Source organism: Hyperolius riggenbachi, chromosome 10, assembly GCF_040937935.1.
Source record: "Hyperolius riggenbachi isolate aHypRig1 chromosome 10, aHypRig1.pri, whole genome shotgun sequence".
In the NCBI taxonomy this organism is placed as follows: domain Eukaryota; kingdom Metazoa; phylum Chordata; class Amphibia; order Anura; family Hyperoliidae; genus Hyperolius; species Hyperolius riggenbachi.
This window is the reverse complement of record NC_090655.1, coordinates 122787354-122814410: the sequence shown is the minus strand read 5'-3', so window position 1 is coordinate 122814410 and position 27057 is coordinate 122787354. Positions and strand designations below refer to the sequence as shown.

At 42.1% G+C, this 27057-nt stretch overlaps 1 protein-coding gene across 4 annotated transcripts in view; it reads right to left on the bottom strand.

Annotated features, from left to right (window-relative positions):
* Positions 1–27057, bottom strand: part of ADAMTS14 (ADAM metallopeptidase with thrombospondin type 1 motif 14) — a 308652-nt gene that overhangs the window by 221658 nt on the left and 59937 nt on the right. For 2 of the 4 annotated variants that reach the window (XM_068257864.1, XM_068257865.1), the window contains exons 1-2: positions 20606–21040; positions 19171–19568 (exon numbers count right to left, since the gene is read on the bottom strand). The exons of 1 other annotated variant lie outside the window; for it this stretch is intronic. In XM_068257864.1, coding sequence (XP_068113965.1) covers positions 19171–19568; positions 20606–20690 — 483 coding nt within the window. In that variant the 5' untranslated portion in view covers positions 20691–21040. Of the gene's footprint in view, positions 1–19170; positions 19569–20605; positions 21041–27057 lie in introns of those variants that run through there. One more of the 4 variants, XM_068257866.1, reaches the window with a different exon arrangement.

Sequence of the window (27057 nt, the reverse complement as noted above, 5' to 3'; positions counted from 1 at the left end):
TAGGGAATACCTCTTTTTAAAGAGGGCGGGTGGTGACTGGAGGCATGGAGGAGTGTATTGTTTTTCCCTTTTTGGATTAATAAAATTTGACACTTTTGTATACCAAGGTGGCCGGTAACCCATAATTTTTGTACGTGTTTAATTGTTATTTCCGGGGTTGGCCCCGCCCATTATCAAAACATATGGGTAAGGCAGATTAGTGTATGGGAAAAACTCAATTGCCAATTTCCTTTTATTTAAGATGCCCCCCCCCCCCCAAGCTTTAAGGGTCACCAGGGGTGGCAGGGGAAGGTTAAATATGGGGGGGCATCAAAGTTTCTCTGAGGGGAGGGGGTCATGATTTGTAGTTGCGCCACTGTGACTGTAGCTATTCAATATGGCTTCCTCTGTGTTCATATGAAATGAAATTAGACTACGTGAAACAGATACCTTCTGGTCACAGACGAGAGGAGAAGAGGTAAATTATTGATAATAGATCATTTTTTTCTGAGAAAACTGAAAATATACATAAAGCGTTCTGGCCTGCTTTAACGAGGAAACTCATGGAATTTATTTAACTCCGCAACTGAATAAAAATACCACATATGTAAAACTTTTTAGAATTTCCTGTCCTTTAAAATGTTTTGGAAGCAAATGCAAAGATACATTTACTTGTGTTGTTGTACATCATGTTGTTTTCGGTAGTAAGGCTGATTCTCCATGAGGTCTTTCACACGTTTGCATATTAGAACCTTTCACTTACATTCAAAGCAATACGAAAGCAGCTTTACTGACTCTTACACACATACTGCTGATCTATATGGATAAACTATGTCAGTACGCAGACACATGAGGAAACAGCTCAGGACTTCCTAAAAGATTAGCATCAGCTCCATCTGTGCTCCTATATGCCCTCTGATGATCTATCCCTGTCAGCTTCAAAAGAAACTAACAATGACCAAGAGATAGATAGCTGTGCTGAAAGAAGAAAAAAAAAGCATAAGCTTACTGTAATCATTTAACTAGGCAATGTTAGAGCTGAGCAAACTGACTCACGAAATTCAGTATTTGACCCAGATCAAGTCAATCTGCAGACATAGAAATGTACAGATGTTCCTCAATTTGCTGCTGATCGATTGCTATTCAAGTCACTGTTTTCCCCCCATCTTTTTAGTTAGAAATATGCAAAGATACCAGCTTGTTGGATCACATAGACAGAAGTGAACAAGAATATTCAATATCGTCCTACAGTTGCACCCATCAAGGTATGGGAGATATCAGGCATTAAGTGGACAGTCAGTTCCTACTTTTGCATGACACAGATAATTGAGCATGCATGCAGTGTTTTAACAATTGCCTACTTTGGATGGTTACATGACTGGTGGTTCAGAGCATCTCCAAAGCAGCAGGCTGTCTAAATTGTTTCTTGTTACTGATAACAACATACCATAAGTGGTCTGGCAACAGTGTGAAAGGGCTGGCCAGTCTGACCTAATGTCACAGAACAGCTACTTTGGCATAAATTGCTGAGAAACTGTCCATGAGGGAAAGGTGTCAGAACCCACAGCAATTCACAGGTTGCTAAATTTAGAGTTGCGTAGCTGCAGACCAGTTTGGGTGTACATGTTGACCCCTGTCCACTGCCAAAAGCACTATTAATGGGCTTATGAGTATCAGAATTGGATCATGGAGCAATTTAAGAAGCTGGCCTGATGTGATCACATGTTCTTTGGTCTCCTAAATCCCCAGATTTAAAACTCATTAAGTAACCAACCATATAGTGGTACCATACAAACAACAGTAGTATTAGTGATCTTGAGGTATCCACACGGGCAGGTGGGTAGAACTGTTCCAGCTGCACAGCAAAGGAGACCTACAAAATATTAGGCAGATAGTTGGCTGACCATTATTTGCACATATGTGCTTCTTTCTCCATTTTAGGTTTACTTTTACTTTAAGGTGAAGCTTCTGGTTGGTCTTTTGTTCCTAAATGAAAATTCCTTTACCATAGAAAATTGTATTTCTGTTTTATGTAATACCTTGGCCGAGCATACCTGAATTTAACTGCACTCATCCTTTTAATCCTACTTTGAGTATATGCTGCAAATCCTCAGGTGATCATTATCCACAATACCCTGGGACGTTAAAAAGACTCCAGTAATGTTAAATATACAGTATACAATTTGTGGAATATCAGATCCTGCAAGTTTTGGGAAGCACACTCATGGAGTTACCCTGCAGACTCTCCATCCGTGCCTATCTAGGGTTAGGGGAGGGAAGGTGTAACAAAACCCCTATGTGGCCCTGTAGTGTATGCACTACAAATTGCAGGGAGCACTCGTACCCCTGGGATAAAATTGAATCCAACAGGAATATAAGCATGAGATTTAACTGTCAGCACTTCAAATGATCCAAATATTTAATCATCATTCTTTGCTTAACATAGTGCCTCCTAAGACCAGGTTAGCCTTCACTGAAGAAAGAGACTCCATACTGACCTATCTAGTCTATTGCTTGACAGTGGATACATATAATACACTGAGAAGTCATGTCTGGTTCACACAGGCAGCTGGTGGGACAAAGAATGTAGCTATCTTGGATGCTATATGTAGCATTCAATACGAGATGAGTTTACGGGACTTACTCCTGCATTTACGTGAATGGTGCAGAAAGCTGTAAAAAAAACTTCAGTTAATTTGAATGTAACGGCAGGTGATCACTATTAAACATCACTTTTGTCACCCGCTGAAAATGCTGCACTTCCTGCTAGTCTAAACCAGCCCTTAGAGTTCTACAACAGGTTTATACGCTATCCACGTCAAAAACATGAAAATAAATAACAGGGAAAATACCCTGAGAGTAAATGTACACCCCCAGTCTGCATATTTTGAGGCAATTAGCTCATCCAGAAATAGCAACACTAAAACTTAACTTTAAAAGTGACCCTTATTCTTTGTAGTCATTTAACTCAACCAACTGTAAACAATTAGGACATCAATGTAAGATCTTCCTTTAATAAAACTCTGTAACGTGTGTCTCTTTATGACAGATATTGAAGGCATTCCTACCCCAAAAAATGATACGCAGTCTGCATCCCCATTATGAACCTCTCACATATGTGCAATAAAACACAGTGGTTCAATTGCTGTTCTAACCAAACATCTATGCTGTAAGATCTGGTTTTAAGAGGATGGGGCCCAGGTTCTATAAATACTTCACCTGCATTTTTCACATGAGATGTTTTCACATCTTATCCATAAAATACCCTTTAGTCCCTCAGCATACAAAAATACACAAAATAATGTCAGGTGTCCTAAGTTAACTGGATTTTGATATTACTTTTCTTATCTATGTTGTAGTACTTTTTTACTAGCTACATACTGAAAGGGTATGTTGTAAATAAGATCAAAAAAGTTTATTGAATTAGGGCGTGGATGGTCTTCCTGACTGATCTGATGGAAGATACAATTGATGACTAATCTATTTTTGCATGTTATGAAGATCCTTGTTTGCCAAATAAAATTCATTTTGTATCAGGAAAAGATGGCTAGATTAAATATAAATATAAAACCTACCAAAAATATTTTAAAACTGTTGATCAATGTTTGGTCATTTTAGTGGCACAAAGCTTGATAAAACCCATCCCCACTATTGTTGATGACACATGTACAATGGTGCTTCTGACCAGTCTTAAAGACAGAATAAAGTGATTCAAAATCCCTGTTTTTATTCAGCAGGCAGTTTCGGCATTACAATTCAAACTGATTTGCAGCATCCCCGCGGCAGATCGAGGTCTTTATCCCCATGAAATCCCAGGGCAAAATTCTACGCCTTTTCAGGTCGTGGATTTTGCTGTTCAGGGGAGGCAGAGCTTTGCGCTGTAGCTCTGCCTCCAGGCCAGTCAATATCCGCCGATCTCCACCTCTCCCCGCCCCTCTCAGTGAAAAAAGACTGCACAAAGCTCTGCCTCTACCCGGAAGGATAGCAGAATTTTACACCAGGGATTTCGTGGGGATCTGCCACAGGAATGCAGCAAATCAGTTTGTATTATAATGCTGAAGCTGCCCGCTGAATAAAAACAGGTATCCTAAATCACTTCAGACTCTCTTTAAGCTCTTGCAGGTTGCCGTACAGATCAATAAAATGAATGTTGATTGCCACAATTCATTGTCCATTAAAAACTAATTTGATCACTGTGATTGGTTGACTTGTTGATCAGTAGAAAATAATGGTTCCTTTGTATCAGCCCTTAACCACTTGATGACCCACCCTTTACCCCCCCTTAAGGACCAGCGCTGTTTTGAGTGATCTGTGCTGGGTGGGCTGTGCAGCCCCCAGCACAGATCAGCGTGCAGGCAGAGAGATCAGATTGCCCCCCTTTTTTCCCCCCTATGGGGATGATGTGCAGGGGGGGTCTGATCTCTCCTGCCTGCCTGGGTGTTGCGGGGGGGGCACCTCAAAGCCCCCCTCCGCGGCGAAATCCTCCCCCTCCCTCTCCTACCTGCCCCCCCCCGGCGATCGAGGCTGCACAGGACGCTATCCGTCCTGTGCAGCCAGTGACGGGACGTCCCCTGTCACATGGCGGCGATCCCCGGCCGCTGATTGGCCGGGGATCGCCGATCTGCCTTACGGCCGTACAATGTAAACAAAGCGGATTATTTCCGCTTGTGTTTACATTTAGCCTGCGAGCCGCCATCGGCGGCCCGCAGGCTATTCACGGAGCCCCCCGCCGTGATTTGACAGGAAGCAGCCGCTCGCGCGAGCGGCTGCTTCCTAATTAATCAGCCTGCAGCTGGCGACGCAGTACTGCGTCGCTGGTCCTGCAGCTGCCACTTTGCCGACGCACGGTATAAGCGTGCGGTCGGCAAGTGGTTAAAGAGGAACTCCAGTGAACATAATGTAATAAAAAATGCTTAATTTTTACAATAATTATGTATAAATGATTTTGTCAGTGTTTGCTCATTGTAAATTCATTCCTCTCCCTGATTCACATTCAGACATTTATCACATGGTGAAATTTTTATTGCTGGCAGGTGATGTTAGTGGAAGGAGATGCTGCTTGCATTTTTGGCAGATGGAAACAGCTGTTATTTCCCACAATGCAACAAGGCTTCCACAGTGTGATGTCAGTACCTCAGTGCTGTGTGCTGACATCACACTGTGGGAGAGGTTTCACCACAAAATCAGCCATACAGAGCCTCCTAATGATCCGTTTGAGAAAAGGAATATATTTCTCATGGGAAAGGGGGTATCAGCTACTGATTGGGATAAAGTTCAATTCTTGGTTACAGTTTCTCTTTAAGTTGAAAGTCTGTACTAAATAATCAATTTACAGTTATGAATGTGTGTGGCTGGATAGTGTACGTGTGTGGCTGGAAGTGTACTGGTTAAGAGCTCTGCCTCTGACACAGGAGACCAGGGTTCGAATCTCAGCTCTGCCTGTTCAGTAAGCCAGCACCTATTCAGTAGGAGACCTTAGGCAAGTCTCCCTAACACTGCTACTGCCTAAAGAGCGCGGTCCTAGTGGCTGCAGCTCTGGCGCTTTGAGTCTGCCAGGAGAAAAGCGCAATATAAATGTTATTTGTCTTGTCTTGGATAGAGTTCATCAGTTAGCTAACTTGCACTGGACGTGTTGTACGATCATTCCATATTATCTATAGTTAAAGTTTAAAATTATAGTAGATATTTTAAAAAGTCACTTGATGGTATTGTATTGAAGTTCACCTTATGCCAGTTTACATTATCTTGCATGACTAAACCAGAGATGGGTCTGGGTGTGTCTGGTTTGACTTCCTTTGAAGTTAAAACTGAGACTTTAGAAATGGTCTCCACATTACCTGCTGTGTTATTGTAGCTTTGTTTAGCTTGTGATTTAGTTAGCGAGGAATTCAGAAAAGCCAGTAGAAGCAGCTGTTTATCTTTATGTTCATCCCCTTAAACCTCCTTATGTACTTCTTCCGGCACCCTTTTTGCCTGTTGCACCTTAAACCTCCCACTGGAAGCACTCCATTGTGCACTGTGGTCCCTTCTCACTCTTCCTAGCAACAGACTGCATCACAAGGTTGTAGCTTTTGTCACGTGTTGCCCAAAGAATCAAGTTCCAATCCCTGTGGCAGGCATTCTTTGTGTTTGTGTATGTCCTTATGATAAACTGGACCAATTTTAATAATCTCCTGTTAATGAGCAAAGCCATGAGCAAAGTTTTGCGTTGATCTAGCAGCAATTACATGTATATATTAATGCATTTACGGTATGTAGTTTACGCCTGCAGTAACAGACATGGCATTACTAGATGGTTGATGAAGATTTTTTACCTGCCTCTCATTCATGGCCTATGCACTAGGTTAAGACCTGAAAACAGCATGCATAGTTACAGTGCAAAGTGGAGCTTTTCTTTTCTAATGTAAAATAATCAATGCAGAAATGATATGTTTGCTTATACAGTATTTACAGTAGCAGGAAAAAAAGGGCTCTGGCGGCTAGTGGACGAAAAGGGCACCGCCATAGACTTTCATGCATTTATTGTTAATACGATGCCCAAAGCAGAAAAAAGGGCGCAAGATAAATATTGTTCACAAAATTAGAGCATTAAAGTTTTTGAAATATGTTATTGTTTTAGAAACTTGTAAAGTTATAGTTTTTGTCATATTATATCGTTTGTATGTACAGATTTTACGTTATCAAATATGTTATCATTTCTGTGTCTGTAACGATGTTTGTGCAGGGGGCTGGATAGGGTTAGGCACCCCCAGGGGGGTGGTTAGGGTTAGGCATCACCAGCGGGGTAGTCGGGTTAGGCACCACCAGGGAGGTCTTAGGGTTAGGCACCACCAGGGGTGGTGGTTAGGGTTGGGTGCCACCAGGGAAGGTGGTTAGGGTTAGGCACAACCAGGGGGAGTGGTTAGTGTTAGGCAACACCAGGGGGGTAGTCGGGTTAGGCACCACCAGGGAGGTCTTAGGGTTAGGCACCACCAGGGGTGATGGTTAGGGTTAGGTGCCACCAGGGAAGGTGGTTAGGGTTAGGCACCACCAGGGGGAGTGGCTAGGGTTAGGTGCCACCAGGGAAGGTGGTTAGGGTTAGGCACCACCAGGGGGAGTGGCTAGGGTTAGGCACAACCAGGGGGAGTGGTTAGGGTTAGGCACCACCAGGGGAGAATTCTGTGTGAGACTAGGCTTAAGTTAAGCTGTATTGTTGAATTATGTAATGATTTTTAAAGTTAATATCTTTCCATTTCCCGTCTGTTTTAAAATGGTATTTATCATTAACCAATATTGTTAACAATGTTTATCGTTATTGAGATTTCATTATCCACTGGCACCAATGTGTTATCCAGCCAGGTCCTTTTTTCCTGGAATCCTTATTTCATGCACCCATATTTACATAATAATAAAAAAATATATATACAAAAAAAGAGCATGCCCCCTCCTCCCCTGGAGTTATACCAGCCCAGCCCCTCGGCTATAGGAGCTGGTTACGAGCTGAACCAGCACATATTTAAATGTCCATCTCCAGCAAGCTGCTTCAGCCCACCGCAAACCCTGGCCAGTCTGTAAATACGGTAGGGACAGAGCTGGCAGCAGGATGTTCATTGAGTGGAAAACTTGAGGAGGGTTGACCTCCTCCAGAGACTCTTCAAGTCTGCAAGTGCCAGACTGCAATCATAACAGGTAGGAGCCTGCAATCAACAGGAAAGTAGTTAGGCTGCAATCCAAACACTACATTTTTTGCAAGATGTAGATAATAAAAAATTCTCACAAACAGTGATAGTGTTTTAAGGGGTCTCAGGAGGACCTTACGCACTTTAGCAATACGGGGTGCTTATCTGATTGCTCTGATTTTGGGTCAATCAGGCAGTATCATAAATCCCACCTTTCTTGTGTCTCACCACCGTCCTCATGCAGCAGGTGCCCTCCCATTTCATGTATAACATCCATGTTCAGCAGCCCCTCCCTTTTATGTACAGGTCCCGTGGGCAGCAACACCTTTCTTCCATATCTTATCCATTGGCAGCTTTCCTTTTCCATTTTCAGCCACCTGTTTCATGAACAATAATCTTTCTTCCCTGTCCAGCCACCACCATGGGCAGCAAGGCAAGGCCTTGATCTTTTCAGACAGCCTCTTTTAACCCCTTGATAAACCTTACAGCAACTCTTCTACTTTAAAGTCAGTCTAAAGTAACATGCATTTCAAAATAATAACAAGGCTAGTGATGATTGGTTCAAGCATGGTCTGTATTGATTGCATGTTTCCATAAGTGGTAAGCGTGCAGTTACCTCCTCTCCAAGGAGGAATCCAATTCTGTCACTCAGTTCTAGGACTTCATTACCAATGTCTACAACTGGTAAGTCCATCTCCCATAGACTAACAATAGGTGGCATGTAAGCATGTGCTAGTGAATAAAAACGTATCACGTGTTTAACCACTTCCCTACCACAGGTTATTTCCCCTTAAAAATCTGAGCAATTTTCACATTACGCATCTCCCATTCATGTGCCATAACTTTCTCGCTACTTATCACACTGACATAATCTTTATATTGGGGTTTTTTTGCCGCAAATTAGGCTCTTATTGGGTGGTACTTTTTGCTAAGAATTATTTTAAGTTTTAAGAAGATAAACACTGAAAAAAAGTATTATTTCTATGATTGTTTTAGCCATTTTAGTTTAAAAATAAAAAGTGCTACTGTATATAAAAACCAAACATTTTATTTATCCATTTGCCCCGGTTATTACATTTAAATGATGTCCCTAGTACAATGTATGATGACAATATTTTATCTGGAAATAAAGGTGCATTTTCTTCTGTTTTGAGTTTCTTTACACTATATCAACAAAAATAAGCACTTATTTGCAAAAATAACAGTAATATAACTTCATGACATACATATTTTTTTTTAAAAAGTCCCTAAGGTAACCATTTATTTATTTTTAAATGCTGTCACTTTTTTTCTTTACAAGTGTTGTATTTTGTTAACTATAGAGGATGAGGGTTGAAGGGGTTAAAGAATATATTGGGAATTTAATACAAACAAACAAACAAACAAACTAACACTTTTAGCATAGACAAGACAAATATCATTTATATTGCGCTTTTCTCCTAGCTGACTCAAAGCGCCAGAGCTGCAGCCACTAGGACGCGCTCTATAGGCAGTAGCAGTGTTAGGGAGACTTGCCTAAGGTCTCATACTGAATAGGTGCTGGCTTACTGAACAGGCAGAGCCGAGATTCGAACCCTGGTCTCCTGTGTCAGAGGCTGAGCCCTTAACCATAGTTAAGGGCTCAGCTACAGTATGCGTTTCAGCAGTACTATTTTTTCAGTTACCATGTCATGCTGTGTATACTGTGTTTCCTTTCATTATACTGTATGTGAGTATATAACAATGTTTTTTTTCAGGATATGGTTCAGGTGTTATATCAGTGAACATGTCATATTAATCAATGTGTTTGTCTTTGTATGAATGCATAATCTGTTTTGGCTTGTGTTTCCAATTATCTGTTTACAGTGTCCAGTGTTAAGGCCATAATATATTGAGTTAAGCATATGTCTGAAATGAGAGCTGTTTGCTTGAATCCAATCTCACTATTGAGTTAGTACTGATGATGTGTTGTTGCTGCTGCCTATGTACACCTGTTTGCTGCTTTGTACATTTGTTTGCAATTACACTGAACAGGCCATTATGTATGTGGGTGGAGCTTAGTACTAGTAGCGTGTGTAAGTGTAGAGTGTGGTCTTAAGTTAAAGCGATGGCAGTGTGTGTGGGTAAAGTGAGTACAAGTATTCTGAGTCTGGGGAAAGGTTAAGTGTGTGTGGATGAGTGCATAGTCTATGAATTTACCTTCTGACATCATATCCAGTCACCAACCAGAGTACTCTGTGCTTCCTTTGACTCTTAGAAAGTTCTCAGAAATGAGAGAGCCATTTGAGGTTCCTGTTCTGCAGATTACTTTGATATCTTTCAATTCTTTTCAAATAGCATTAATCATTCATTACAGTAAAAAAAAAAAAAAAAAAAAGTTTAAAAAGCAAAGTCAGAGTAAAAATAAAAAGTGTTTTGTGTTTTTTAAATGAAGCTGACTCCTTCGTATGCCTCTGTATATTATCAGGGGCCCTCACAACTGTCATCTGATTGCTACAGAAATGCGGTCTGGGGATAATGCATTCCCAAATAGTAATGAATTAGGGAATATGTGGTATCATTTTAACCAGGAAGAGCCAAGGAATATATTTTGAGGTGTTTTCTCCCAGTGTTACGTGAAAATTAGGATAGGGTAGGTGAAATGTGAAAAAGTGAATATCCTGCATTTTTGTCTATTTCCCCCTGTACAATGGCTATAAAACTGAACACATTTAGGGGAAAACAAAATACTACCCAAAGAAAGTCTAGGTTGTCGTAAAAAACAAATAAAAAAAATAATAATTATATATATATATATATATATATATATATATATATATATATATATATATATATATATATATATATATATATATATATATATATATATATATATACACACACACACTAGTGACCTTAGCCTATTTAAAAATGGGCTCTAGGTCTGTCACCGGTGCATGCGCCCGTCGCACACAAACACACGCCCGCCACACATATCCGCTGCGTGCACACCGGGCGTGAGCACACACGCCCAACACGCGGGCACACACACGCCTGCCCCTCCTAGCCTTGTCCGTGCGGCATACCCCCAGCTCAATGTCTCTGCATCCCTGCACATGCGCACAGCAACGGAAAAAACACACACACAGGGACATAGGACGCAAAGACACTTGCCTATTATTAGGTAGGATATATACTACTTAGATATCATAAGTAATAAAAATGTTTTTGCTGTATGAATAGTGGCGCAGCGGATTGTCAAAATAGTCAGGGATCTTAAAGGATACCAGAGCGGTTGACGTAATCGTGACGTCATGTGCAGAGTGCTCCTGGCCGCAGCCGGGCAAGTGCCTGCGCAGTGAAACCCGACTCCAGCGACCTGGAAGAGGCTGCCGGGGGGCTTTAGATAAGAAAGGAGGGGGACACAGGAGAACAGGGGGAGTGGTGGCCATCAGGACAGCTCACTATACATGCCGGCTTCCCCTGTTTCTTCTAAGGGTTTCAGCTCAGGTATCCTAAGGGATAAAAACCCAGGAATGTTAAGTGGTTAAATTACTTATTTTAATTTTTGACTGCTTCAGTGACTTTGCTCTTCTTGATACTGATGCTAGCCTTAAAGGACACCCAAGGCGAAAATAAATGAATAAAATACACAATTGTATCTATCTTAATTCACCTAAAAATGACTTTTTAAGATATTCCCAGTTTTATTTTATGTTTAAATCTACTTTTTAAGTCTTATTGTATTGGTTTTGCTCAATGCTCATTGAAGTATGCCAGAGCTAAAATCTATAAACTATTGACCCCTTTGTATCTCTTTCCTGCACTCAGAAGCCATTTACTGCCAGGAAAGTGTTTTATAGTTGGAATTTCTTATCAGTAAGGGGCCCCACTGTATTCACTTCCTGTCTGAGTCAGGACTGAGTCAGCCACTTACATACCTGATATTTAACTCTTTCACGCAGAGAAAGAAAAAAAGAACACAGCATAGTTATTTGTATGCTTGGCACTGTACATGCACATGTCTATCTCATCATGTCACATGTCACCTCGGGTATCCTTTAACTTCACACTTGCCTAAAATTGTGTGCGGTACCCGCACTGCAAAATGCATGCAAAAACACATAATAGTTCCCAAAACATAATTGCAGTGCAGTGGCAGCAATGTACGTTTTCCCGCAGCAGCATAAAAGTATACCGGTACTACTGCTTTTGTCAAGTGTGACCCCTGCCTCATATTAACCCTTTTAGTAAAGTAACCCTATCGTTCCACTCACTATGATGAGTATCAATTAATGTCTGAAAAACTGCCACCCTAACAAGGTGATAATGAATCGCTCTGCCAATCTGTGTTACGTCATAGTGAATGGCTATACTGTACACTGTAAATAAAATAAATGGTAGGCATGGTTTTCATCTGTGATGGTGCCTGTCTGGGCTGTTCTACATTTACATCAACTGCTGATGGATGGACATTAGGATCTTGTCAGTCATCACCTCCAAAAGATGATCATTATGGACTTTGTATCACTTGTTGTGTGTTTTTGCTTTAACTTCAGATGAAGGTAAAGATTGCAAAAGCCGTGTTTACTGTGTGTTAATGGTAAACCAGAGACACTGTGGGAATTGGAGATTTGGATTTTCACAGAAGCTTAGAAGCTTTCCATCAGGGACTGAAACCTTAGAGTGAAAACGTGGGAGTTCTGGTACAATTTTACATTAGCAATGCCAATGGCATGTGTAATATGAAGGCAACAAACGTAACTATTAGACGCACTGCTAAGTGCAAAGTGTACAGCTGACACTGCCGAAAGAGCTACTTTGACCCTAAAGTAAAGTTTCATACAGCTCCTTCGGGGTAATTTTGTAAGGCACCTTCAAAGATTTTTAAGTATTTTCAAAGGAGATATCACAAGTGATCCGCCAATTCTGTGCTTGGCCTACAAATTGGTGCTCAGGACCAACCCGACCTACCTATCTGATCTTACAAATCCACAGTAACAGCGCTAGCATATAATACAATCTAAATTGGAGTTCTTGTGGAGCACTTCCTACTAAATATTCAACAATTCAAAACAATGGATACAGCGCTCAGTGAACTCGATAGAGGTATGGGTATGTCTTTTTTCAACCCAAATAACTATGTAATTATAGGATAAAAAGTCCACAGAACTAAAAGTTTATACAACTTCTATTTTCATCGTATTTTGAGACAATTCGTGACTAGAGATAGCCCGAACCTCTGATTTTCGGTTTGCAAACTTCCGCAAAGGTTCGGTTCGCGCCAACTTTCGCGAACTGCAATAGACTTCAATGGGGAGGCGAACTTTGAAAACTAGAAACACTGATGCTGGCCAGAAAAGTGATGGAAAAGATGTTTCAAGGGGTCTAACACCTGGAGGGGGGCATGGCGGAGTGGGATGGATGCCAAAAGTCCCGGGGAAAAATAAGGATTTGACGCAAAGCAGCGTTTTAAGGGCAGAAATTGCATGCTTAATTGCAGGCCTAAAGTGCTTTGAAACAGGGGTCCCCAACCTTTTTCGGCCCGGGGACCGGTAACCGTCCAAAATTTTCTCTGGGGCCCGGGGGGGGGGGGCGGTGTATATTCGCGGCGGCACAGCAAGCACAGTGGCCCCAGTATAGGGAGCTAGTATAGAGACCCAGTATAGCTAATATAGTGCCAAGTGTGCCCCAGGATAGCTAGTAAAGTGCCCAGTGTGCCCCAGTATAGCTAGTATAGTGCCCCATGTGCCCCAGTATAGCTAGAATAGTGCCCCATGTGCCCCAGTATAGCTAGTATAGTGCCCCATGTGCCCCAGTATAGCTAGTATAGTGCCCCATGTGCCCCAGTATAGCTAGTATAGTGCCCCATGTGCCCCGTATAGCTAGAATAGTGCCCCATGTGCCCCAGTGTAGTGCCCCAGTATAACGCCCCATGTGCCCCAGTGTAGGCCACCCTCCCCCCCGCGGCCGCTGCTCCTGTTACCTTATGAGCTGGCGGCCGCTTCCTGTCACAGATTCCCGTAGCCGCTCTCCTCCGTACAGCATCTTCTATTTACAGCAGCGCGTCGCACGGCTGCTGTAAGGAGGGAAGGAGGTGGGCAGCGGTTCCCATGGTAACGGCGAACGCCGCTACAGGAAGCCGCTGCCCGCCTCCTTCCCTCCTTACAGCAGCCGCACAGGAAGCGCTGCTGTAATAGGAGATGCTATACGGAGGACAGCCGCTACTGGGGGAATCAGTGACAGGAAGCGGCCGCCAGCTCATAAGATGACAGGAGCGGCGGCCGTGGGGGGAGGAGGGGCGAGAGGCCAGACCCGCCGCGGCCCAGCTGGCAACTGCCCACGGACCGGCAGTGGGCCGCGGCCCGGTGGTTGGGGACCCCTGCTTTAAAACATCTTTCATGTCTATACATCAATCAGGGAGTGTAATTAGAGTACTGCTTCACACTGACACACCAAACTCACTGTGTAACGCACCACAAACAGCTGTTTGTGTTGTGATGGCCATGCTGGACTGGTGCGCACCATGGCAAGAGTGCAGGCTGTGGCGGTTTTCAAGCCCATATGGTCGCCGGGCTGTGGTAGCTCAATGATAGAACAACAGTGAATGTCCAGCTGATCAAATTTGGTCTGTCCACAATGAAGCAACGACCTTATTACACTCATATAGCCTTCGGTTGTGATATGCAAGCCCCTTCACTGTGGCAAGGTCACGAATGGGAATTGGTTGGTTGTTGCAGCTGCAGTGCAGCCAGAAAAATTAGGCAGGCATGTAAACGCACCAGAAAAATTATTATAGCGAAAATTCAGAAATCCACCTGGAGTCCTGGACCCTGTTAGTGCTGGCGGAGAAGGAAGTCAAGCGGCCTGCAGGCAGAGCTGCTGTGTGGGGAGTAACTTAGTCTTGGGGCAGGCAGTCACACGGCGTGCAGGCAGAGATGCTGTGTGTGGGGACTGACTTAGTCTTGGGGCGGGCAGTAGCCCTCCGGAATCCATGCCTCATTCATTTTGATAAAGGTGAGGTACTGAACACTTTTGTGACTTAGGCGACTTCTCTTCTCAGTGACAATGCCTCCAGCTGCGCTGAAGGTCCTTTCTGACAGGACGCTTGAGGCAGGGTAAGACAGAAGTTGGATGGCAAATTGGGACAGCTCTGGCCACAGGTCAAGCCTGCGCACCCAGTAGTCCAAGGGTTTATCGCTGCTCACAGTGTCTACATCCACACTTAAGGCCAGGTAGTCGGCTACCTGCCGGTACAAGCGTTGGTGGAGGGTGGATCCGGAAGGGCTAAGGCGAAGCATTGGACTAAAGAATGTCCACATGTCCAACATCACCATGAGATCGCTGGAACGTCCTGTCCTTGCCTGCATTGACATGGGAGAAGGATTACTGACAGTGGTAGCTTTATTGCGTTGTGCTGTGACATCACCCTTAAACACATTGTAAAGCATAGTTGCCAGCTTGCTCTGCAAGTGCTGCATTCTTTCTGCCTCCAGGTGAGTTGGTAACATGTCCACCACTTTGTGCCTATACCGTCTAGTAGCGTGGCCACCCAGTACAGCTCATTCCCCTTGAGTTTTTTTATACGGGGGTCCCTCAACAGGCTGGACAGCATGAAACACGCCATCTGCACAAAGTTGGATCCAGATGTACTATCCATCTTCTCTTGCTCTTTCTCGGTGACGTCAGGTAAGTCCTCCTTTCCCAGCCACGAACAATACCACGGGAACGTTGAGCAGCACAAGCCCCCTGCGACGACTGCTGCGGTTGTTCTTCTGCCGCTGCCTCCTCCTCCTCCTCCCCCAAAGAAACACCTTCCTCATCATCCGAGTCTGACTCCTCTTCCCCACAGGACTCTTCCTCCTCCTCCCTCTGTGCTGTTGCAGGTGTTGAGGAAACATCTGGTTCTGATGAGTATAGAGTTTTCAGGGCTCTCCCCCTCAATGTTGGTCGCCTGGTTGACTTAGGGATGCTCCTCCAAAACTTTCACAGCTCTCCACCATCTTAAATCCACTTTAGTCCCACCCTACTAGTTTCGACAGAATATGTCTCATCAGGGGCCTTAGCTCTAGTTTCCTATGTGCTCATGCAAACACCAATATTGTAACATCTCTGATCTTGTCCACAGGAAAATACTGACTGCCCCAAGCCAATCCTTCAATGACCTGCACCTTTTTGCACTGCAGCATATCTCACTCCCATACAAGATTGCAGGACTTCATTAGGGCTGTCTCCACTCTCTGGAACTCGCTTCCACCAGCCATCAGACTCAACTCCACCTTTAATACCTTCAAACTGGCCCTCAAGACTCACAATTTCATGCTTGCCTACTCCCCACCTTCCCGCATCAGTACCATAATATGCTCTGCTGGGCACCCTCCCTCCCACCCTGAACAGATGCACTTATTGTCTCTGCCCCAACCTTTCTTTTTTTAAAGAATATTTTTTATTCTCTACCCCAACCTTTAGATTGTAAGCCCCTAGCAGGGCCCTTGCCCCCTTGCCTCCCATCCCGCCCCCCCCCCCCTCAGTGTTTTCAGCTTGATTAAGTAATCTCACTGACTAACAACCCCCTTGCAGACTACAACAACCCCCTTGCAGACTCTAGTTTGACCAAAGGCACTGAACTATTGTTATCAAAGACATTTGCATGATCTTGTTTTGTTTTGAGCGCCTTGTATGTCCTTCCTTGTATATTAACCCATTTGTCTATTGTACAGCATTGCATAATATGTTGGCACTTCATAAATATAACAAATAAATAGCTATTCCATAACTAGAAAAGCATCCACATGGTAGAAGTATGTAAGTTCAGTTCTGAACAAGATCTAACACAAGGCATATTCTCTGTCACTTTTTGATGCAATAATTCATGCTCTACATTACTGAGAAACAGTGGTACAGATAGACACTTATCCAAGGCTGATGGGTTTGGGAGTGGGCTGCATCTTTTCACCTACCACCTTTGAAGCAGCTGCCCAATTATAAATATTTCAATTTGTATTAAGACAATAGTGGTCTATGAAGTTTGGCCTGCTTTGAAGATCCTTGCCTATATGCTTTGCATGTTGGAATGATTAAGAATTGATGGGGACAAAACATTTTTTAGATGAAACCATCTATCATCTGTGCCAGCTATCAGGAATAGTGCATTGCCAGACTTCCGATTTTTTATTACTCACTCTAAAGCTGCCTAATACTCACTGCCTGACAGGTCCTGCGACATTCCCTTGACGACGGTTGGCAGCGATGCCTCTTCCTGCTGGTGGGTGTGCATGATGTCACACGACACTACACGCAGGGAGCAAACGAGACTTCACGATCGCAATACTTTGTGCGGGAGTCTTCAAGGATCTTATCGATTCGACCCGCCACTCATTATTGCAGTGCGACGCTAAGCGACGTTCGCATGGTCGTGCACCTGTACCCACATCACAATATCGTGAAAACGACCGCTCGCCACTCCAAAAATTGTGGGTCGTCAGGAAAATCGCGACATGGTACATAGCTTTATATACATGAGTAAAATTCCTATGGTGGCTATATGGTGACTACGATACATACACTACATGATACATGGATATATGGCTATGGTTGGGATTAGATTGTGAGCCCCTCTGAGCGACAGTTAAGTGACAAGACAATATACTCTGTACAGTGCTGCAGAAGATGTCGGTGCTATATAAATACTAAAAATATATATATATATATATATATATATATATATATATATATATATATATATATATATATATATATATATATATATATATATATATATATATATATATATATATATATATATATATATATAAGAGATGACCTGAATGTATTACTGACCCCCATGGTTAATTACATAAATCGAATGAGCACAGATGGAATAAAGCAACATGGCACTGTCATTCTAAACAACCCGAACAATCTTTTTATCAGCCTGGTATAACATTGCATGAAGTCACTAGAATGGATTTGCGCCAATTTCATCTATTTAATAGATTGTTCATATAGGTAGTATGTAGCCCCATTGTAGTTTATTATATGATGATGTTTCCATGCAAAAGAATGTGAGCGCAGCGCGGTGGTGTAGTGGTTAGCACTCTCACCTTGCAGCACTTTCTCCTCGTGTCTGTGTGGGTTTACTCCGGGCACTATGGTTTCCTCCCACATCCCAAAAACATACAGATAAGGTGATTGGCTTTCCCTAAATTGTCCCTAGATTATGATACATGCACTACATGATACATTCATAGACATATGACTATGATAGGGATTAGATTGTGAGGCCCTCTGGGGGACAGTTAAGTGACAAAATAATATATTCTGTACAGTGATGTGGAAGATGTCGGCACTATATAAATATTAAATAATAATGTGATAATTTAGTTTGAGGCCTCGCTTATAGCAAGGGACATTTCAATGCTAAAGACTTGGTGACACTCATATTTTTCTGTCCCTATTTACGAACATTTGGTTTGTTGTGGACGTTAAAATATAATTTCTGGCAATAAAAAAGTGATATCTTATTTTAATGATCTATACCATAAATGGCATATGATATTTAAAACCTGTTTCAACTCTTGCATAACACTTAGCATGTGTGCTCGCTGAGGTGGGGTTAACTAACTGAAGAATTAGTCATTCAAAAATGGCCCCAAAGGTGGATTAAATTCAAAAGAAGGGTAACACATGGCTAATTTACATACAAAACATTTGTAAACGTTAGCTTGAGAATGAACTGAGCTGACTGTGACATACCTTGAAATCTAATTAGACACAAGTATTGTGGGTGGTTCTTAAAGAGAAATTCAGTGACGCTTGACTCTGCCCACTTCAAACCTCAAGTCTTGCAGAGAAGAGTCTATCTCATTTCAGTACAAGTTTCCCCGTGCCTGATTTGATGTTGGAAGCGAACAGAGTGAAAGATGTCAAGCCTGTATTGTGTACATTTCCTTCATTAAACTTCCCAATGGTACAGATCCTATCCTGGCTTCATTTCTGTTCAGTTTCCACTGGAATATGTTTTGTTTTCCGGTAGCTGTATGCTGGCTTAGAAATCAGCTCACTTTGTATAAATATATTTCTTTAGTTGCGAAGGGAGTCAAGCAACACATATACATAAGCCAAACCTGTTCAAGTACATTGTGGTACTATATTCAGAAATGCTTAGTAAAGATAGGAGCTACATACCAAGGCAAGTCAAGCAGACCTTCATAACTCAGTGCTAGAAATAGCCTAGCATTTACAGGACAAGGTATATTTTTGGATTAGTTTAAGCTAGTAGTGGTCTTTTTCCTTAAGCTGCTGCGTAACATGTAAGTCAGAGTGTGTGATTTATAAGAGCGGCGACCAAAATATCTACAAGACTATCCAAGAAAAGTAACGGAAAACAAACTCTGCCATCTCACACTATTAAAGGATGCAGATTGAGCGGAAATCACGGTTAGATTGTAACTAGAGCAGAAAAGTTATGGAATGAAACAATTTTGTCAAAAGTCAAAATGGTTCATCAAAGTTAAATGATGTATTAAGCAATCTAAAGTGTTGATATAAGGATGCAAACTGACTGTTAACTTACCAGTCCGTCACAGTTACTGATGGCCACCGTTGCTCCTGGCATATCAGTAATGTCCCCAGTATATACACAACCAGCATGAATTGATTCTTGAGAAATTTGTTGGAAATCCTCTTGCCACTCAAGTGTAGCCTCATGAGAAACTAAACGTCTTTTGGGTTTTAGTCGAAGATGAAGCTGTTTACCAAAGACAGTGACATTGAAGTACAAGGAGCTATCATCTGACTGAGTTTTTGCTGGATCGGGGAGACTTCGGGCCACCCTCTGCCCAGGGTGTTTTAAGGTCAGACCACCTCTTCTACTTCCTGTTGCTGACACCACGTGGGAAAGATATCGTCCTAGATGATCTGTACTGAATGGGACAACCACACCATATTCACTTAGCTTTCCAGAGAGGTGTTCTATCGGAAATAAACAAGAACTTCATAAGACTTTAGAAAACGTGCCTAAATTTACTTTTTGCATGGCTATTTACATAAATTCACATAACTTTTGCCCTTTTGTCTATACTCTGTGCCACTGGCTTAAGTGGCTGTAGCCCACTTCATGTAGAAAACACACAGACATCTTCACCTATTCAAAGACAGCTTGCACTTTTTCATGTCAGATACAGAATAGGTTTTGGAAGTAGAAACAATGGTTGTATCCCAAAAACAACTTCGCAAAGAATTTCAGTGGTGTTAAATATTGACCTTTGTCTGGGTTAGGAACATTTACTGCCTCCCCAGCTGCATACCTGTTAAAGCCCCCCCACACACCCCCACACACCCCCTTCCCCACCAGTGAGAATGAGTCAAGCCTTGACTCCATCTGGATGGAGCAAGTTATTGACACCTGTCAAAACAAACATGCCTATGAATGAATTGAATGAACTCACGGGTAACACTACATAGTCCAGACATCCATAGTAGCATAGCTAGGTCACATTTCACACAGGTAAAATAAGAAATCAACCATATAGACATAACTGTTGTGCAAGTGTAGGGTACTGTCAATGCTACAGCTTCATCAAAACAGTAATATTATAAATAACTAAATGCATGCCTGCCATTTATGCAAATCATCATTAAACTGTAAAATCAGAGACTATGTATATAAAGAAGTGGCAGTACATTCGGTAGAGTTTTAACTGATCTGAATACATGGCTGGTCGAGCTGTGTCACTTTAATAAAAGTTAAAGTTTTCAATCTAGCTTGCCACTAATCTTCAATGGATGGAGAAATTACACATAAATAGAATATATAGCTGCAAAAAGCAAAAAACCATAGCTACCTTATACGACTAAGAATTATAAAAGAAATGAAGCCACAAGTGAGTGAGCCTGTGCTAATATTTGTGCACACAACATACTGTACCTGTCGCTTTGCTCTAGGAATCAGTAGGCTCTCTAAATGAAAGGTTTAAAAACATTGCCAGCAGTGCTAACTCAACCCATACCTTTTGCAATAAATGAATCCACAGTCAGCCAACAGAAAGATGTGAAAAAGCAAGTAGCAATCCCATACATGAAGAGAAAATCCATTGGATTTAACTTGAAAGCGAGTTTGTATTATTTCCCTAGGCAAAAGAAGCAACAGAACAAGAAAGTATCCAGCAAAGTGCAGCGACTGAAAAGCTTTTTTCCTTCTTTGCAGATTTCCTACTTTTCTCGCTTAGCAGGGCATTTAGAGAGAGAGAGAGAGAGAGAGAGAAGGATCCTGCAGGATTTTACACAGCCAGCCAGGCGTTTAACAATCTGCTCTCCTCCTGTTGCAGCACAGCAGATTGACAGTTCAGGAGAGGCACACTCTGGAGTGCTGGGGGAGCAACTTAGAGAGGCTTTGATACAGTCTTTTTGGACCCTTGTGAACTGTGCATATCCAGGAGAAGCCCCATCCATTTAGGAAGGCAAAATAAAGAAGGGAGGAGGGGAAAGAGAGTGGAAAAGGGAGGGAGGTCTGGATAGTCAGAGTGCATTGCAGCTTCCAGCCAGAGGATGCAAGTACTGACATCATCTGTAACATTGTAGTGCAGACACACCCTGGGTTCCCTCTGTCCCTCCTCTGGACAGAGGGGGTCTCCCAATTCTGACATGTGAAACTGTACTGTGCCTGAGACCGTGGAGGGGGGACCAGAAAAAACAAATGAGCGTCATTCATTACCTGCACAGTGAATAATAGGTTCAGTGTTCCCTGCAGAAAAAAAGCACCACTATGTTTCAGCAAAAAAAAAAAAAAAAAAAAAAAAAGTTTAATTTATTCTCAATTTGGTGCTTGGTCCTGGTTGAATTGCAGATCATACCTATTCATTCCAGCATTTTGGAATTGTTTCAACAGTTTAATAAATTTCACTGAAAAATAAAATCCATTGATGTGCTGAGTCTGTAGTATTTAGGACGAAGCTAATGAGAACAGCACCAATGGAATATTGTTTCACACACATGAAATAAGCTGGATTCATATATGTCTTTGATAATATATTTTTATAAATGCATTCAATTCACCCTGGTACATCATGCTCCTATAATAATAATAAAATATAAAATAAATAATAATAATAAAATGTTATTCAGTCTTGTCCAACTGACCATGGACCACAACAGGCTAGGCCCTTCTATCTTCCACTGCCTCTCGTAGCTTTTCCAAGCTCATGTTTGTTGATTGCATGATACCATATTGCCATCTCATTCTCTTCTGTCCTCTCCTACATTTGCCCTCGATCTTTCCCATCATCAGGGTCTTCTCCAATGAGTTCTACATTCTAATTGTGTGTCCAAATTATTTCAGCTTCATCTTCAGCATTGCTTCTTCCAATGAATAGTCAGGGATAATTTCTTTAAGGATTGACTGATTGGACCTTCTTACAGTCCAAGGGACTCTCAAAAGTCTTCTCCAGCACCACGATTCGAAGACGTCAATACTACTTCGACATTCAACCCTCCTTATGGTGCAGCCCTCACAACCATAAATTACTACTCGAAAAACCATGGTTTGACTATACAAACCTTTGTTGACAAGGTGACATATTTGCTTTTTATTACACTGTCCAAGTTTGTCATTGCTTTCCTTCCAAGGAAAAAGGGAGGAAATCTTGTTTTTTTTTTTTCAGACACATGAAATAAGCTAGATTCATATACAGTTGTGTTCAAATTTATTCAACCCCCAATGCTGTAACGGGTTTTAGGGAATTTAGTGTACATTTGTAATTGTGTTCAGAATTAAATCTTACAAGGACTTTTTAAAGAACCAAATGCAACTAAAATGACATCAATTGTTTTTGTAATACAGTATTAATTGTTTTGTTTTTTTGTGATTTCTTCATTGACACAATTATTCAACCCCTTAAAGACTACCACTCTTAAGAACAGAGGTTCATTCAAGTGTTTTAGATCAGGTGTTGAAAACACCTGTGGACGTTAATGAGCAGCAATCAAGCATAATAAGCACCAATTAGGCAGATTTAAAATGACTGTGATACTCCGCTCCTTTTAGACATTTACTGGTGTGTTTACAAACATGGTGAAGTAAAGAGAATGGAAGGGAAATGGCTATAAGAAGATTGCAAAGATGTTAAACATACCAAGAGACACCATAGGAAGCATCATTTGCAAATTCAAGGCAAAGGACACTTTTGAAACGCTACCTGGTCGTGGCAGAAAGAAGATGCTGACTTTGACTGCTGTGCGCTACCCTAAAGTGCAAAGTGGAGAAAAGTCTCTGTGTGACTGCTGAGGAACTGAAAAAAGATTTGTCAGATGCGGGTACTGAAGTTTCAGCTCAGATAATAAGGCGCACACTGCGTAATGAAGGCCTCCATGGCAGAACTCCCAGGTGCACCCCCTTGCTGTCTCCAAAGAATAAGAAGAGTCGACTGCAGTATGCCAAAAGTCATGTGGACAAAGCACAAACGTTTTGGGATAGTGTTCTGTGGACTAATGAAACAAAATTAGAACTGTTTGGGCCCATGGATCAACACTATGTTTGGAGGAGGAAGAACAAGGCCTATGAAGAAAAGAACACCGTGCCTACTGTGAAGCATTGCGGGGGTCAATCATGCTTTGGGGCTGTTTTGCTTCTGCAGGTACAGGGAAGCTTCAGCGTGTGCAAGGTACCATGAATTCTCTTCAGTACCAGGAGATATTGGATGAAAATGTAATGCAGTCCGTCACAAACCTGAGGCTTGGGAGACGTTGGACCTTTCAACAGGACAATGATCTCAAGCATACCTCCAAGTCCACTAGAGCATGGCTGCAGATTAAAGGCTGGACCATTTTGGAGTGGCAATTGCAGTCACCAGACTTAAATCCAATTGAGAACCTCTGGTGGGACTTAAAGAAAGCAGTTACTACAGTGCACAAGCCTAAGAATGTGACTGAACTGGAGGCTTTTGCCCGTGAAGAATGAGCTAAGATACCTGTAGATCGCTGCAAGACACTTTAAAAGCTGTTATAACTGGTAAAGGATGTTGTACTAAGTACTAAGAATGAATGTCACTTGGGGGTTGAATAAAACTGATAATGATGTGAGCACAGAAAATACATTTGTGGTTATTTTATTATAAATGTTATGTTATATTTGTCTGACTTACAAGTGCCTCTTTGATTTAATTGTAAACAAGATGACTGAAATGATCAAAATCAATGTCAAACTGGCCAAAACACTCAATTTGAATTAATTTTGAACACAACTGTATATGTCTTTGCTAATATATTTATTTTTGGGGTTTTTTTTTAGAAATGCATTCAATTATGTTCAAAGTTTTGTATGATCTGTCTCTGATCTCTTCCGTTAGGCTGTATCATATACTCTAGATTAGATAAAATTTACATGTGCTCTACAACTTACCATTTAGCAGCCTTCATAATTCCACTAAAATTATCGGACATACCAATTCACGCGACTGTTAAAGAATGCATATTGGACATCTTTGGGAAGTATCCATGTTTCATTCACTAAAAGCTATTATACAGATGAGAAGAAAGAGGCACTAATTGTTGCAAAGAAGGTACCTTTAATCCAGGGTGGTAGGATACATCGGGGTGTAGAGTGGGGGTGAAGGAGGCCTGACAGCTGTTTCGCTTATAAAGCTTCCTCAGAGGCTAATAGAAGGAACGTTCCTTCTATTGGCCTCTGAGGAAGCTTTATAAGCGAAACAGCTGTCAGGCCTCCTTCACCCCCACTCTACACCCCGATGTATCCTACCACCCTGGATTAAAGGTACCTTCTTTGCAACAATTAGTGCCTCTTTCTTCTCATCTGTATACATGCATGCTTGCCTCTGAGTGCACAATTGAAAATACGAAGTACGCAATCCGGTGGAGTCATTTGACCCTTTGGTGGACATCTAGTGCCAGGCTTTGTCTTCCTACTATATACTAAAAGCTATTAACTAGAATGTTGCCAAATTTTTCAACAGAAGTTAAAACATCTTTCTTCTCTGAGGCAGGGAACACACTTGACTGTTTTCGTACGCGTTTTCTGCACAGAAAAACTGAGAATTGATGTTAATCAATGGGCTAGTGCACACTTACTGTGTTGTTCGCACGCAGAAAAAAAACTGACATTCTGCATGATGACTCTGCACATTTTGTCAGTTTCCTCTATCATTTACATCAGCTGCTGTTTATGTGTATGGTATGATTTGGGTGGCAGCACTTGTCTGTACTAAAGCAAAGTATCAGCAGTGGCGTATCTAGAGGTGTGCAGGCATGGCTCATGCCATAGGCACCAGAGCACCATGGGCACAATGCCTGTCCCTGTGCTGCACTGCCATGCCTGTCCCTGTACTGTACCACCATTCCTGCCTCTCCATCACTCAGACTTCAGATCAGATTAATTCTGTTGTCTGGGGAACATGGTTACTTAATTTATGTATATATGGTGCACTTGGCTATTTAGTTATTTTATCTTGATGCACCTGGCTATGTAATTTGTTTATTGTGAGGCACCTGGCTATTTGATTATTTTATCTGAAGGTGTGTGATTACTTCATTATATTATCTGGACTGTGACTACTTAAAGAGACTCTGTAACAAAATTTTGAGCCTTATTTCTTCTACCCTATAAGTTCATATACCTGTTCTAATGTGCTCTGGCATACGGCAGCCTTTTCTAGTTGCACTGTCTCTGTAATAATCTTATCTTCTTTCCTATGTCGGCTCTGTCGGGCTCAGGCTGGAATGTGTGGAATGTGCAGCACTGCTTGTGATAGGCGGAAGCTTTACACACCCTCTCCAAGCTCTCCTGTCAGCCTATCACACTCTGGTTAGCAGCCATGTCTTTTGTTTGTAAACACTGCCTAAAACTGGCAATTACAAGCCAGGATTGCAGCAGGGAGTGGCAGAAACATCACAGAGGGGCCCAGGAGAACAAAATGAATAGAATGATATGCTTTTTATTGTAAGAATTTTAGAGTACAGATTCTCTTTAATAGTTTTATTGGGACGCATGTGACTACTTAATTAATTATCTGGAGGCATGTGACTACTTGATTATTTTATGTGGAGCCATGTGACTACTTCTTTTATGTGGAGGCATGGAAATATGTGTTTCTTTTATCTAGAACTCAAAAAAAAAAAACTCAAACTAAGGCCCGCGGGCCGAATACGGCCCCCTGAGGCTTTTTCACCCCCCCACTCACAAAATGTGTTACTTATAGATGTAGTCCACTGCATCTTTAAATATTAGTGTCTCACATATAGAATAGCAGTGCTGATACTACCATAATGTGACTACTTTATTCAGTGTTTCCCATAGGCACTATATTACCCAGGTACCAGTTCCCTCTCATGTGCCTTAGGGCCAGTTCACACCGGCAGCTACCTGCATCCGTGCACATCATTTACCATCGGAATCCATCCCGTTCCAAGATGCTGCATGTAGCTTTTAGTATCGGTTGCATTCACAGTTCCATATTCTCCCTAGGGTCTCAAAAGGCGATGGTGAACTGAGGGGTAATGATGCCAACTGCCAAGCACTTTTCTACTCAATTGCAGAAAAGCAGTTGGCTACGGTGAAACGAGATAGCGGCAGTCGCTCATGTGAACTGCCGCACAGTAATGCAGTGACTAAAATGTTTGCCCTACAACACTAAGGACCTAGGTTGAAATCTCAGTGAGGAATCTATGGGCCAGATTTATCAAGAGTGTCTGAGACAAAATATTAGGTTTTTTAGAAATCCGTGCAGAACTGTCTTACTGTTCCTTCTTAAACTGTAAGGAATAGAAGGAGATAGGAAGGTCTCTCAGGCAGTGCAGTGTGTGAGCGGAATTACTGTTGCTGAGGTAACCAACACACCTGCCTTCAGCAAGCTCTGAGTGAGGGGGGGGGGGGGGGGGGAGGAGCCCGTCACAAATCATGTCTAGCCTGCACTATCTGAAGAACTGCTAATGAGCACTTCTTAATCTGCAGCAGTTAAGGAATGGATTTGCACTTTTCTTAACTGTAGTGTAGCTCTAGAAAACCACGCTAAACTGCTGCTATTACATAGGCTTTGGGAAGTTTCTTACTATCATGCTGAACTGTTCTTCTGCTGGTTAGAACACTTTTAGAAGAAAAAACTGTCGGTAATGCTTTGATAAATCTCCCCCTATGTGTCTGCAGTTTGTATGTTCTCCTCGTGTTTTGAGTGAGTCTCCTGTGGTCACTCCAGTTTTCTTCCACATTCCAGAATCATACTGGTACCTTAATTAGTTCCCTCCAAACTGGTCATAAACTATGTAAGGGTAGTAGAATATAACTATGGTTAGAGCAGCAGATTGTGATCTCCTCTGTGGCACAGTTAATTACATGATTATGCATTGCTGAGCCTTGCTTAGCAAACTAACTGCTAAGAAAGTGGTGTCCTAGATTTGTTTGGGCACTCAGTTGCAAGTCTTATTTGTGTTTGTTTCAAAGCTCCTCCATAAAGGT